The sequence below is a fragment of the Asterias amurensis genome, chromosome 14, assembly GCF_032118995.1.
Source record: "Asterias amurensis chromosome 14, ASM3211899v1".
NCBI classification, from domain to species: domain Eukaryota; kingdom Metazoa; phylum Echinodermata; class Asteroidea; order Forcipulatida; family Asteriidae; genus Asterias; species Asterias amurensis.
The window spans coordinates 5,226,474-5,239,820 of NC_092661.1; the positions used below are offsets into that span (position 1 = coordinate 5,226,474).

The 13,347-nt window shown below is 40.7% G+C and overlaps 1 protein-coding gene across 1 annotated transcript; it reads right to left on the reverse strand.

The window, feature by feature from the left end:
* Positions 1–432: 432 nt before the first annotated feature.
* Positions 433–5,846, reverse strand: LOC139947551 (fucolectin-5-like). The gene is made up of 5 exons (XM_071945492.1): positions 5,744–5,846; positions 3,273–3,404; positions 2,047–2,136; positions 1,372–1,632; positions 433–1,047 (listed from the first exon to the last, which is right to left on the reverse strand). The coding sequence occupies exons 1-5, from the start codon at positions 5,844–5,846 to the stop codon at positions 779–781; spliced, it is 855 nt and encodes a 284-aa protein (XP_071801593.1). The 3' UTR covers positions 433–778.
* Between the last annotated feature and the right edge of the window lie 7,501 nt (positions 5,847–13,347).

Sequence of the window (13,347 nt, forward strand, 5' to 3'; positions counted from 1 at the left end):
GCGTGGATCATTATATTCTACTTTTAAATTATCTATCTAACCATTGCAATTCGTAACAAACGGTTTCAAACGCTTTTCAAAGACCAACTCGACCGATCCAAGGCAACGTGTTCCTTTAAAGCCATTGGACCCTTTCGGTACAGAAAAAAAAAAGTTCACAGATTTACAAATAACTTACAGGGTTTACAGAAGGTAGGGGTGAAATACTTCTCTTGAAATATTATTCCATGAAATGCTTTACTTTTTGAGAAAACAGTAAAACAATATCAATTCTAGTTAACGAGAATTACGGATTTATTTTAAACACATGTCATGACACGGCCAAACGCGTGGATACAAGGGTGGGTTTTCCCGTTATTTTCTCCCGACTCCGAAGACGGATTGCGCCTAAATTTTCACAGGTTTGTTATTTGATATAGAAGTTGTGATACACAAAGTGTGGGCCTTGGACAATACTGTTTTTACCGAAAGGGTCCAATGGCTTTCAAATAACCTATTAATTTGTACCCAGATACAAGTGAGACTTTTATTTACATTATTCTACTATCGATTTAAAGCATTAATGCAGAAATTGCAATTTTCGTTAAAGCCTTGCTAATTCATAATTAAAAACGGTTAATTTAGTTTTGCCAATATTTACAGTTAGTCTTTGCATAATGCAAAAATGATTCAAACCTCTTATTAAAGCAACTGAATACCATCATTAATGTCAGACACTATAATCATAATATTCATTATAAGAGATAATTTCCATTTCTGGTAATTAGTCATCAGTGGTCTAGCCACGGACTACTGCATACACCAAGCAGCCTGGCAGATCATCTGCCTTCAAGTCTCCAGCCTTTACATCGAACAGCCTGCACTGACCAGAAGTCATGACGTAGTCGAAAGACCAACACCCGTTCATCTTACAACTTAGGAAACATTGCATTGGTGAATTCATGTAAAGGACCGATAGAAGGCGTGGGTCGACAATACATTTCCCTTCGAATAGCAATGTGGATAGTATGCCAGCAACTGGTAAAGCCTTGTCCATGGTCGTCGCGGCTGTGGAAAAATAAACACGATAAAGAAAAAGACAATACACGAAGATAAAACAAACAAATACAAAGAGATGTTTATGATTCCCAGTTTGAGATTGTTCTCTAGTTTACAATCTCAGTAAATGCATTGTATGGTCACAGTAAAAAAGCGAAACACTTTACGCATGGTCGTACAGGCGTGGTATTACTCACGTGGACAAATTAGTCCTCCATGCTCTTGTACACGATTATTTAAAATTCTATATGACTGTTTTTTTCTTTAATCCATCAGTGGTTATCTTCTGAAAAGTGAAAAATCAAATACTTTCTAAATTAAATGATGTCTTACTTGTCATTTGAACGCAGTCTTCTATGGGGCACTCTTCAATAATCACTTCGCATAGTGTTAGGACGTCGTCTTTTGGGCCGTTTGAATGATCAGCGTCGTCCACACTGACGTACCGGGCAACCACGGGAGGGTCACATACAAACTGTAAGTGTGCCCCAGGGATCGATGCTTGGTCTGTTGTCACTGGTAATCCACACGCAGCATTATTTAAGATGTCGCTCTCGGTGCCAGCTCGCACGATGGCACCAGACAAACGCTCACCTGTCATTGGAAAAAATATTAAGAGACAAAATAGTACATTTTAGTTTAAAACATTTAAGACAGTTAATGGATTGCTTGTCATAAAAAAAATGTTACTCGTGCATCTTCCTTTTGGTGTCAGGAAGTTGCAGAGAGAGGGACGCATAATATGCTCCGGTCATTAGCTCAAGTGTTCTTTTCAAATTACAATATAATTTATGGGCTATTTTGGTTTGATTAATAACGTTACATTGAGTTATTACTTACTACTTTTAAGTCATCTTTGTGGAGATTAAGTTATTGGTTCATTCCACTTTGGGAAAATCGTGTTGATAGTAATTTTGGTAGTAACATTTGCCCAACTATTTGACAAAGAAGTAATAATTAAGCCCTGATTGATAATTTACATTTTTGAAAAGTAACAGTTTCACTTACTGCAGCAATCTCCTCTGTTGACGAGGGTGATACGACCGAGGCAGTGTTTTGCTACGATATCCACCTTCCACCAGAGATGTGGGTCGTGCACTAAAACAAAACAAAAAACATTAATTTAGTGCTTTGCAAGTTACAGAGAAGTTGCAAGCTGTAGACAATGATTTACGCGACGCCAAAAAACATATCTACAATTATAATGAACAAATTCAAAATGGCCGCTTAAGATCTATCTCACAAAGATAATCGAAAAAAAGAAAAAGAAAATGGCATTTCAATGTGATCGTTGCAAAAGTTACTGAGGGTCAGTTCATAGTAAACATGATCTTTCGTTATAGACTAACGCTGGCCTGGCGGTCACCTGAGCTGCTAAATCAATGGACGATGTCATCGTCAGCCAATCACCGTGCAGGAAAACCATGCTGTTTAATGGTTGATTTTTTTCGTAACGGGAGTTTTGGACTACCGGTGGAAATTGCTCTATCCTGACTGGACTAGCTACGATCCGGTCTCGCTTTTAACATTTCCGGGAAGAATATGAAATAATATATCCATATAATATACTAATTGGGGATTGTTGCCGATATTCATAACGGGAAAAATTGTCGTGTTTTTGTGACTTTGTTTATTTCTTATGGAAGCCATTTTTTACGTAAAAAATTATCTTTTTAAAAATTGAGTTGCACCGATTTCTTTCATACAAAACGACAGATATGCTCTTCATTTCAATGTACTGGTACACATTGCTTTCAATATTTTTCAGATAAGGCCGAATAAGACTGAATTTCAGAAGCCCTTTGGAAAAATTATATATTCACACAGAGGTCACGCACGAAAAACGATGAATAATTTGCAGATAAAAGAAAGGAATTTGGTGACCTGCGGGTTGACTGTTTGTTTTTTGTACACTTTTTTCCAACTGTGGCCCATTCCCGAACCGCGGACCATTGTCCTCTTTTGTTAGGTACCTGGGGTCGATTTCACAAAGAGTTAGGACTCGTCTTATCTCGAATAACTCGTCCTAACTTAGGATTAATCTTAACAACTCGTCCTAACTTAGGATTAATCTTAAGGTCTGCATGCTACAGTGCAGGGTTGGGACTCGTCCTAAGTCCAAAGATTAGTCTTAAGTTAGGAAGAGTTTTGTGAAATCGACGGCAGGTTTGAATGTGTATACCTCATTTGTGGGTGACGAGAACACTCTAAAAAGTCGCTTATTATACACTTACTGGTGTGGGCGCAACTAAAACCACCAACATGTGTTCTTAGATCATTATCTATCGCTAGATCTGCTGAAAGGTTTACTCCAAGGTGTGAATAAGTCGAGACCTGGGTGGCTTGCATTCCATGAAGATTCAGAACTGAAAGTATGACAGAGAAATATTCAAACCCCAGGAAAGACTCGGTTATCAGTAATGTGTTACTTGTTCGACAAACATAATATTGAGCTAACAACACATTTTAATTCAAAAGAGATAGACAGCTGGAAAGCTTCACAAAGCACATCACCCCTATACAATACATTAATAAATACATCAGACAGTTTCGCTGTTCCTATTGGTGGAGAGCGCGTCACGTGGGTGTGTATAAACCTTTGTTTATGACCAGTAAAAAGTGTTAAAAACATGGGCGTGACACGGGAGCTTGCACCTGTGGTTATAAAACAGTTTCTTCATTCCTATTGGTCGAGAGGAACGGCCGGGACAGTTGTGCCACATCACGCGATACGCGCGACGCGCACAGTATAAGGAGTTGTTTAGCCGAGAGCCTTACCATTTCATAGCTGGGGGGGGGGGGTGTTGAAAGAAATCGTTGAACAATTATAATTTTCGCATTTGTTTTACTTTCTGACCAAAAAGTGTTGATGTTTTTTGACCGAAAAGGTATTTCTGAATGGGAGTCAAAGTGTGTTGAATCGGTTTTCAACAAGTGGTTTAACCCCGCCGAGGTCTGGTTCTTGATAATTTACATCGACTTCGTCTCGGTGAAATGGTCAAGACTCAGGCCTCGTTGGGTTTATTCCACTAGTTGAAAACCTCTTCACCTAACATTGATTCCCTTAATTAAAATCCGATTTTCCCCAAATGAAATGATTACATAACTGCTGACCGATAGGTGACCACCAATGGCCAAAATCCGTTAACACCCAAAATGGGGCTTAGACCAATCAAAGCGAAGCAAAAATATATGTAAATTGACGTTCATCGACCAGGGCCTAATAATTTCATGGCTGTGCTAAACGTAAGCACAGAGTCGGCGCTCACGAACTGCCCCTAAATACCGGGCAATGTCGATCGTCTAGTTGGTATGAACATTGCATAAACATTGCAAATGCCTCGGGTTTGAATCCCACCCGGGTAGTATGCCTGTATTTTGTTGCTGTGCACATAAAACTCGGGAAAGTACTGAGTATACAGTGCTACACACACATCATATCAGTGTGGGTGTAACCAAAATGATTATACCTAAAGTAATTTTCCTTACATTCTTACTCAAACAGGACTGGGGAAAGAACTGAGTATAAAGATACACTCTAAAAAAGAAGTGTAAAAACTTGCTGAGTAAATGTGCTGGGTACGAAAGTTGAGTAACTTCTTACGCAATGTTGGGCAACAAGGCGATTTGGCTTGTGCCCTCGAGAAGGTAACTTGTACCTTTTTAAGTTGCATAAAAAAATTAGCCAGTGAAAGCAACTTGTGTGTACAAAAACACATTTTCCTCGCCACAGGGTCAAGTTTACCTTGCGACGTACTAAAAAATGCTCTTTTTGTGGTAAAATGTTGCACGTAATTGGGTAAACTGCTCCTCGTGGAAACCATTTTACCCATAATGCAAAGAGCACTTTACACACACACACGGACGTGTCGTACAAGTTGCATGGCACAAGTCATAATCAAAGATGGATGGGGTGGACGTAATTCTGATGTTGCAGGTCGTTGATGTCTGATGTTCATTTAACCACGGTTGTAAAGAGATAATTTTGGCTTTATGGTAGATAGTTTGTTTGAGGAACAACAGTCTGTTGAAGGGAGAAATGCATCACCAGGAAAGACGCGGATAGTAGCTTCAACAATTTCGTCAATAACAGGTCTGGCAAAACCAACCGGCTCTTTTCAGAGCCAAAACCGCTTCTAAAAAGAGATTGTTACATGTAGTCTGCTCGCAAGACTTTTGTGTTCGTGTTTCACCCCCTGAATGTACACAAACTCTCCTGTCGTTTTATGCAAGGTTATTATTAGGTTGTGATCACCATAGATTAATCGGAAATTATACTGTCCAGTCCAATTCGATGTATATGGTTTTTTTTAATGTTTTTTTTTAGTGTCCGTGTTTGCTGCAAAAATGCATTACTTCTTTTTTACTTAACCCTAGGGGTTATGGTGCTCAACTACTGAGTAAATGGGTAGTCGATTGTTGGGTACATTTTGAAACAACAAAATTGGGTAAGAAATTTGAAGCATAGTTGGGTAGCCGTTTTACACAGAAATTGAGTAAATTACGACGCAACCCCTGTTGCGTACCGTTTTACCCTCCAAACGACCATGTTCCCTTTTGAACACCACAAAGAGTAAAATTTTACGCAACATTGGACATTTTTTTCTTAGAGTGTATCATTACCCACATCGGTGTGCTAATGATTACTACGTAATAATCTTGGTTATAATCGAGTCGGAGTCTATGTAGTTGTTTAAAGACTCACCTGTAAGCTCGTTGCACCAGATGCAGGACAGCAGGCAAAACCACACGAGGATTCCAAAGAGAATCATCGGCAGGGATTTCTCAAGCCTATCGCTGTGAGCCATCTTAGCACGTCACACCACACACGTTTAATGGCAGCAGAATAACCTATTTACCTACCAACAAATTGGGACAGCAACGTGTTGCATGCAAGCTTGGCGGCAAATTGATTCCCAGAAAGTCGGGCTAGCTGATATGGTTGCTTAGTTTCATATGTGCTTAAGTGGCTACACGATCGTTTAATTATTCCCTGCAGCGAAGTCCGTAATACACGTGGCGACATTGGTGCTAGCTCTCTCGGTAGTCTACCGTAAAGCCCCAGTTTTGTGATATTGCCTACCTCAATGTATCTGTTTTATACAACGAAGCATTCTTGTGTAACAGCCGAATATTACAGTCATCATTTGATCACAATTGTTTTAGTTAAGATATTGAACAGCAAATATTAAGGTTCACTTGGAAAACACAAGACAGGTTGAGTTTACAGGTCATTGCCCGCCCAAAAAGCTAATGAACTAGTGAAGAAAATGACAAGTTGATTTGTTCCTGCGCTCACTTGTTAAACAGATTACAGGGCGGAACCCTGATGATATTTCTCATTTTGAAAGGAAAGGAATATTGTATCAAGTTGTTACCCACAAGGATAAAGACAGGTACCTGTTTCTCAGATCCAGTGATTCCATTGGATAAACGTGCAGTGACATGAGCTTTCCATAGATGCCCAAACAGTACACTCCTATCACGTCCGCCATGTAATTTGGCTGCGTATCTTTATCTGAAATGCATGTAGGTCAAAGGTGAATGTACACGGAGGCCGGTCTTTCGCGTTGTTCAAGAGCCTCGAAGATGTTCAGGCTATTACGTGCCCACTCGCAACCTAAGATCGTAGGTTAATGACGAAAGTTTTTCAACAAGAGGGCGCTGTTTCAGGTAACAATGTTTTGGGTATCGGGTACACAAAAACCACGATCAAAGGGTTGGAACAGGTTATACAATTACCCCTGATGTAAACTAGGAGACTTTAACAGTTGGAGAAACTCATCACTGAAGAGTCCATAAGAGGATCAACTTGTAACAAGATTAGGTTCTTTAAGACTGCTGGCTGGGCATGCTGGGACATGCTGATGAACTGGCATGTAAACAGTGAGGGTGTTGTGGCCGACCGGATAAGAGCACCGAAATTGAGCTCTGGTGTTTTTATTCAGCAGAGTCTGGGTTCGAATCCCAGTCGTTATACCACTTGTGTTCTTAAGCAGGACACTAAACCATAAGCTTCTTCCCCCAGGTGTAAATGGGTACCTGTGAGGGTAGAGTTGATACTTGTTAGTTATTAGCTAAGTGCGCTACTTATTTTGCGGCATAAAACCTTGTTTGGTAACGAGTAATGGGTAGAGGTTGGTAGTATAAAATATTGTGAGAAACGGCTCCCTCTGAAGTAACATAGTTTTTCGAGAAAGAAGTAATTTTCTACGCATTTGATTTCGAGGTCTCGAAATCAAGCATCTGAAAGCACACAACTTCGTGTGACAGGGGTGTTTTTTCTTTCATTTTTATCTCGCAACTTCGACGACCGGTTGAGCTCAAACTTTAACTGTTATTCTATGTTTGTTGAGATACACCAAGTAAGAAGACTGGTCTTTGACAATTACTAATAGTGTCCACTGTCTTTAAGGCCCAGTAAGCGCTATATAAGTAGCCATAATATTAAACTATTGCAAAAGTTTAAAACATTGGCGGAAAAAATGTTAACCTAAGTTACAGCTAGTAACCTCGTCAGCGTTTATCAAGGGTAAGTGTCCATCCTGTCTTTGGTCCATGAAAGCAGCTACAATTTTTTTCAGCACCTAAATTCCTATGAGTAGCCTCATCAGTTTGCTTACTATGGGCTGATGTCCATCCTGACTAAGTAGCCACGACAGCAACTACAATTGAGCTCAAATTAACTCAATTTCCTGGAGGTAACCTTGTCAGCTTGCTTTATCAAGGGTAATTGTTCATCTTGCGTTTTACTCACGATATCAAGATTATTAACGCGTGGTTGATATCTTGCTTAAATGGTCCTTGTTGAATGCGTCTATTATTAATATTTTTAAACTCACAATGGCAGGGCCCAATTTCATAGGCCTGCTTCCCTGGTCAGAAGATTTTCGATCCCACTGTAGTATAACAAATTGATAAGGTGTACGCGTATTTCACTGCTTGTGGATCAGGTCACTTGGGGCTGGCCGCAATTTTTTTCCCGTACCGCACTAGAGCCAACACCTACACGCATAAGGTATTCCATATCCCTTCACTGTAGCCAGCGTGTGGCACAAAAAAGAAAAGAATTGCGGGCTGGCCCGAGGTGTACCTGACGTCACCACAAAAATGGCCTGGTGATGATGCGTATTTTGTTCAAGGGAGAATGTGGGTAATTATACGCACACGTTTGTCCTGAAATAAAAATAAAATACGCGACCCGGATGAGCAAACCGGGGTCGACCCGGTGTGGCGGTTTCAGTCTTCCGCCGTGTTCAGTTTTCCGGGTGACGTAGTCGGTCATATCAGCACGTTTTTCGAACGGTTTTAGCTTTCCGGTGTGGCGGTTTCAGTCCTCCGCCGTGTTCAGTTTTCCGGGTGACGTAGTCGGACATATCATCACGTTGTTCGAACGGTTTTAGCTTTCCGGCGTGTTCAGTTTTCCGGGTGACCTGTCAGATACCGCCGCGAGTACCCTGGCGAGTACTGTAGTTCTCTCAGCAGTGACCCCAAATTGTTTATATTACGATTCTTTTCTGTGTAGTCACATAATCTCTTGCCCCACTCTTTACATGTGTTCATGGGTACAACTTTAGGCAGGTCACACTCTGCTTGCATATAAAACAACTCATACGATCCACGCGTTTGCCGCTAGTTGTACTCGACTCGTGGACGCCGCCATGACAGCTACCGGAGGGTAACGGACGACTCAATACGTCACTAAAAATGGACTACTTTCGCTTGCTGTGCGCAGGCATCGCATGACGTAATGCTACCGTATTTTGGTCATTCGGAAAACTGAACACAGCGGAAAGTTGAAACCGCCACACCGGCGTGTTCAGTTTTCCGGGTGACCTGTCAGATACCTCCGCGAGTACCCTGGCGAGTACTGTAGTTCTCTCAGCAGTGACCCCACATTGTTTATATTACGATTCTTTTCTGTGTATTCACATAATCTCTTGCCCCATCTTTACATGTATTCATGGGTACAACTTCAGGCAGGTCACACTCTGCTTGCGTAAAAAACAACTCATACGATCCACGCGTTTGCCGCTAGTTGTACACGACTCGTGGACGCCGCCATGACAGCTACCGGAGGGTAACGGATGACTCAATACGGCACTAAAATTGGACTGCTTTCGCTTGCTGTGTGCAGGCATCGCATGACGTAATGCTACCGTATTTGGTCATTCGGAAAACTGAACACAGCGGAAAGTTGAAACCGCCACACCGGGGAAGCTATTCAAACGCACCTACAATGTGACATTGAAGTGTCCTGTCGATATTACAAAACGGTGCTCCGAACATTCAACCAGTACACAAATTTCTCATAAACAAATATATTAGTTCAGTCCTCATTCTAGTTGCATTACAATTATACTTAAAAAGAATATGTTGATATTTTGGTAACTGTTACAATTTCACCTACTACAACAATCGTTGTCGATTTCAACAGACATTTTTGTAAGTTATGCTATTCATATTTTGTAATTTACTCACCAAAGCTAATAACTCGATTTTCCAGGGCTATTTCTCATTATAACTGTCCAGACAAACAACAATTAATGTGTTTGATTTTCTTTCTTCCCTCAATATAAGAAATACATAATTTTATTCGGAAGTTGGTGGAGAATTTCCATAAAGTTCCTCGACTCCCGATCATGAGTAGATTTGGAAGTAGGTGTGGTTCAGACCTTATGCATTGACGTCATCCAGCGGCCATCTTAGTGGAAAAAACGGTGACGAAACAATCGAAACGCACAGAGTTGTACGCGCGGCGCACAGGATTGGCAAATGAACAACCTCCTGTTTACCTCTAGGTGAGGGCGCCCTACTGAAATGACGTCATGTGCATAAGGTCTATATAAGACGATAACAACAATTCAAGAAACATCGGTACTTCTGTATTCAAGCTCTATTCCCAACATCTGTGCCAGTTTCGAGCGTTTCAAACATTGGGGTGGGAACCTCCTTTGGTGGTCCCACGTACGCTTTAATTTGAGAAGAAAACTAACTCGCGCACTTTAACAGTACCTATACTCAAACACGCGCAAAGCTTGCACAGTCTAACTGTTCAAGACCATCATCTAACAACCGACACATTTTTGGATGCTGAAAACATAGGCCTATGTTCTATTGTATTTATTCACTTGCGGGTGTGAGTGTAATTGAAATCATCCATACTTGTTTTTAGATCACCATCTATCGCAAGAGCTGCTGGTAGACCAACACCGAGGTGTTGGTGAGTCGAGACCTGGGTGGCTTGCATTCCACGAAGATTTATAACTAAAAGTGTGACACATAATTATTGGTAACATGTGCATTTGCCCATATGGGTCTCTAGAGGGGAATTTTTTGACAATCCCAAGGGAAAAATATGCAGCAAGTTTGGTTAGCAAGTGATGGTTAGCAAGTTTCTTTACTCATACTTAAATTGTTCAGCCACTAGCCTGGTTTGAAACGGCGCCCTCCTTTAACAGTGCACCGTGTACTGTCATTTATAATAGTTTTAGTCGCCAATGATGTGAAGAGATTCGCCCTATTATGGGATTACTGTTTGATATGAGAGGCACACTCTTCAATAATTAATGTGTTAATGCTACAAACACTATGCAATGCTTTTTCTTTTACTCGGACAAGTGAATAAGCCAATGTATGTGGATAATGTATGAATAGTACAGGTGTATAATCCCCAAGATTGATTCCAAACAATCCATTTAATATGTTTCTTGCTGCTTTTCACGAAAAGGCCTAAAGAGGAGATTTGACAAGATAAAAAAAAAGATACAAATAAAGAATACAAACAAATAATATAAAATTCAATTAAACCTATCAAATAAAAAGAAAAAGTCATAATAAGCCGGGAAGAGGAGGGGGGGGGGCAGGGTTCAATATTAAGGTTAGCAGAGTTGGTATCGCTTCTTTCAACGATTTTGTGTATCTATTGTGCGAATTATTATGTTGCATGAATTATTGTTTTGGGTTAATTTAAAATGATTTTTTTGCTCAACTATAACCAAGTTGTATAATTTGGTTTCATCTACAGTTGATTCTTGACAAACCAATTTCGTACAGAGGACGCTGACAGAGTGCTGTTCTGCCTCATACAAATCATTGTTGATTGACAACCCCTCTTGGACGAGTGGTACGGTCCAGCTTAGGATATCGTTGCATATGGAGCGTGCCAGTGTTTTACGATGTGTTTCAGCTATATGGAAAGTTCTTTAATATAATTATGTAAGCATTATGTGCTAGTAACGGCCCTCTTGCAGGGCCTTGACGAACGATGTAAGACCCTTCACCCCCCCAATGCGAATTCCAACGTTTAGAAAACCAGTCGTAGTCAACAAACTCGGGCAAAATGCCGCAAGCAACCATGCCGCTTAAACCATTCTCAACAGAGGAAAACAAAAGTACTTGTAAAAACAACTTGTTTTTCCAAGTGCAGATCTACCTCCTCCTCCATGTCCTAAGTGAATGTCTGTGGCTCTCTAATCAGTTGAGTGAACCGACTAGGATGGACGGACCGTCTCCTTGTTGCCGCGTGTCACCATTAGCGCCCAAAGCCTGCTAATACCGCGAGGGGCGAACGTAGCTGATTGTTGCCCTATAGGCACGGCCGAAACCCGGCGGCATGAACGCTAATTGCCGTATGGTGATTTCTGATATCTACCGCTCCGTCTATTAATAATAGCAACGTTAGGACACTGCAATCCCACAACTCCCTCTCATGGGTACACGACCTTTATCGAATACATTTGTTGAAGCCTAATTACTTTTGACGTAATTAGGGAGAGTTGTCCGGGCACGGACGCTTGTACCTTCCGTCTTGAATCCCTCTGTGGTGTTTTTAAACAAGTGTTTCTTCCCTTTTTGGATCAATCTAGAAGTGGACGACCCTTCCCCTTCCCTAATTGACCATTACAAAAATAGTGGACGAAAGCAAATTAGTTCCCCAAGGATTGACACTGTTGCATTTTGGGACAGCCGACCGGAAATACTATTTTATGTAGTAGGTCGAAAACCTTTCGTAGATTCACAAACATATATTAATATTTAATTGTTTTCAATAAACTAAGCTGCAAGGTTGAAAGGATGTACACACCTACACTCTGCGACAGTACCACTCTTCGCTGATTCAAGGGGGTGAACTAAGTGTCCAAACATGAGAAAAATTATCGCTAAATTGCGAACAAATTGTTACCAGGTAAAAAGTTTTCGTTGTGACGTCATGCGTTTCGATCAGCCCCCAAGTGACCCACTCAATACTTAGGGCGCTTATGTGTTTTGCGTTGCCTCTTCATCGTGTAACGCCGTTGGACACTTTATGAACAGAACAACAATTAAAAATTCACAGATTTACAAATGACTTACAGGGTTTACAAAGGGTAATGGTGAAAGATTTCCCTTGAAATATTATTCAGTGAAATGCTTTACTTTTTGAGAAAAACTTAAAACAATTATCAATTCTCGATATCGAGAATAACAGATTTATTTTAAACACAGATCATGACATATCATGGCACGGCGAAACGTGCGGCAACAAGGCTGGGTTTTCCCGTTATTTGCTCCCGACTCCGATGACCGATTGAGCCTGAATTTTCACAGGTTTGTTATCCTATAGGTTGTGATACACTAAGTGTGGGCCTTTGGACAATACTCTTTACCGATGTTGTGCGATTTATTTAACCTCTATGATAGCGGCTGTTTGACAGGGTGCGTTCGATTAGCTTCCCCGGGTCGACCCCGGTGTACTCATCTCAGCATTTATTCCTCCATGATCTGAGTGAGCTACAAACATGAACTAATCGAACGCAAACTTCCCCTAGCATGTACACCTCGATAACATGAATGAATGAATATGAAAATGAAAATGCCATAAAAGTCCTTTAAAGGCAGTTGACACTATTGGTAATTACTCAAAACAAGTACTAGCAAAGAACTGTACTTGGTGACGAGTAATGGGGAGAGGTTGATTTTATAAAACTTTGTGAGAAACGGCTTCCTCTGAAGTGACGTTGTTTTCGAGAAAAAAATAATTTTTCGACGAACTTGATTTTGAGACCTCAGATTTAGTATTTGAGGTCTTGAAATCACCGATCTAAAAGCACACAACTTCGTGTGACAAGGGTGTCATTATTAGCTCGCAACTTCGGCGACCAATTGGGCTCAAGATTTCACAGATTTGTTATTTTATGCAAATGATGAGATACAGCAAGTGAGAAGACTGGTCTTTGACAAATACCAATAGTGTCCAGTGTCTTTAAGCTGCTTTCCCAGCACTAAATGTTACCTGTATTAAGCTGAATTCACACGCAAAATGTACTG

What these genes read in the sequence shown, in the direction of transcription:
- LOC139947551 (XM_071945492.1), bottom strand. Translation starts at nt 5,846, where the DNA reads ATGGCTCACAGCGATAGGCTTGAGAAATCCCTGCCGATGATTCTCTTT. An exon ending in TTTTAGTTGCGCCCACACCA is followed by an intron (nt 2,137 to 3,272) that starts GTAAGTGTATAA and finishes GTTTTGTTTTAG; the next exon opens with TGCACGACCCACATCTCTGG. An exon ending in AGACTGCGTTCAAATGACAA is followed by an intron (nt 1,048 to 1,371) that starts GTAAGACATCAT and finishes ATTTTTCCACAG; the next exon opens with CCGCGACGACCATGGACAAG.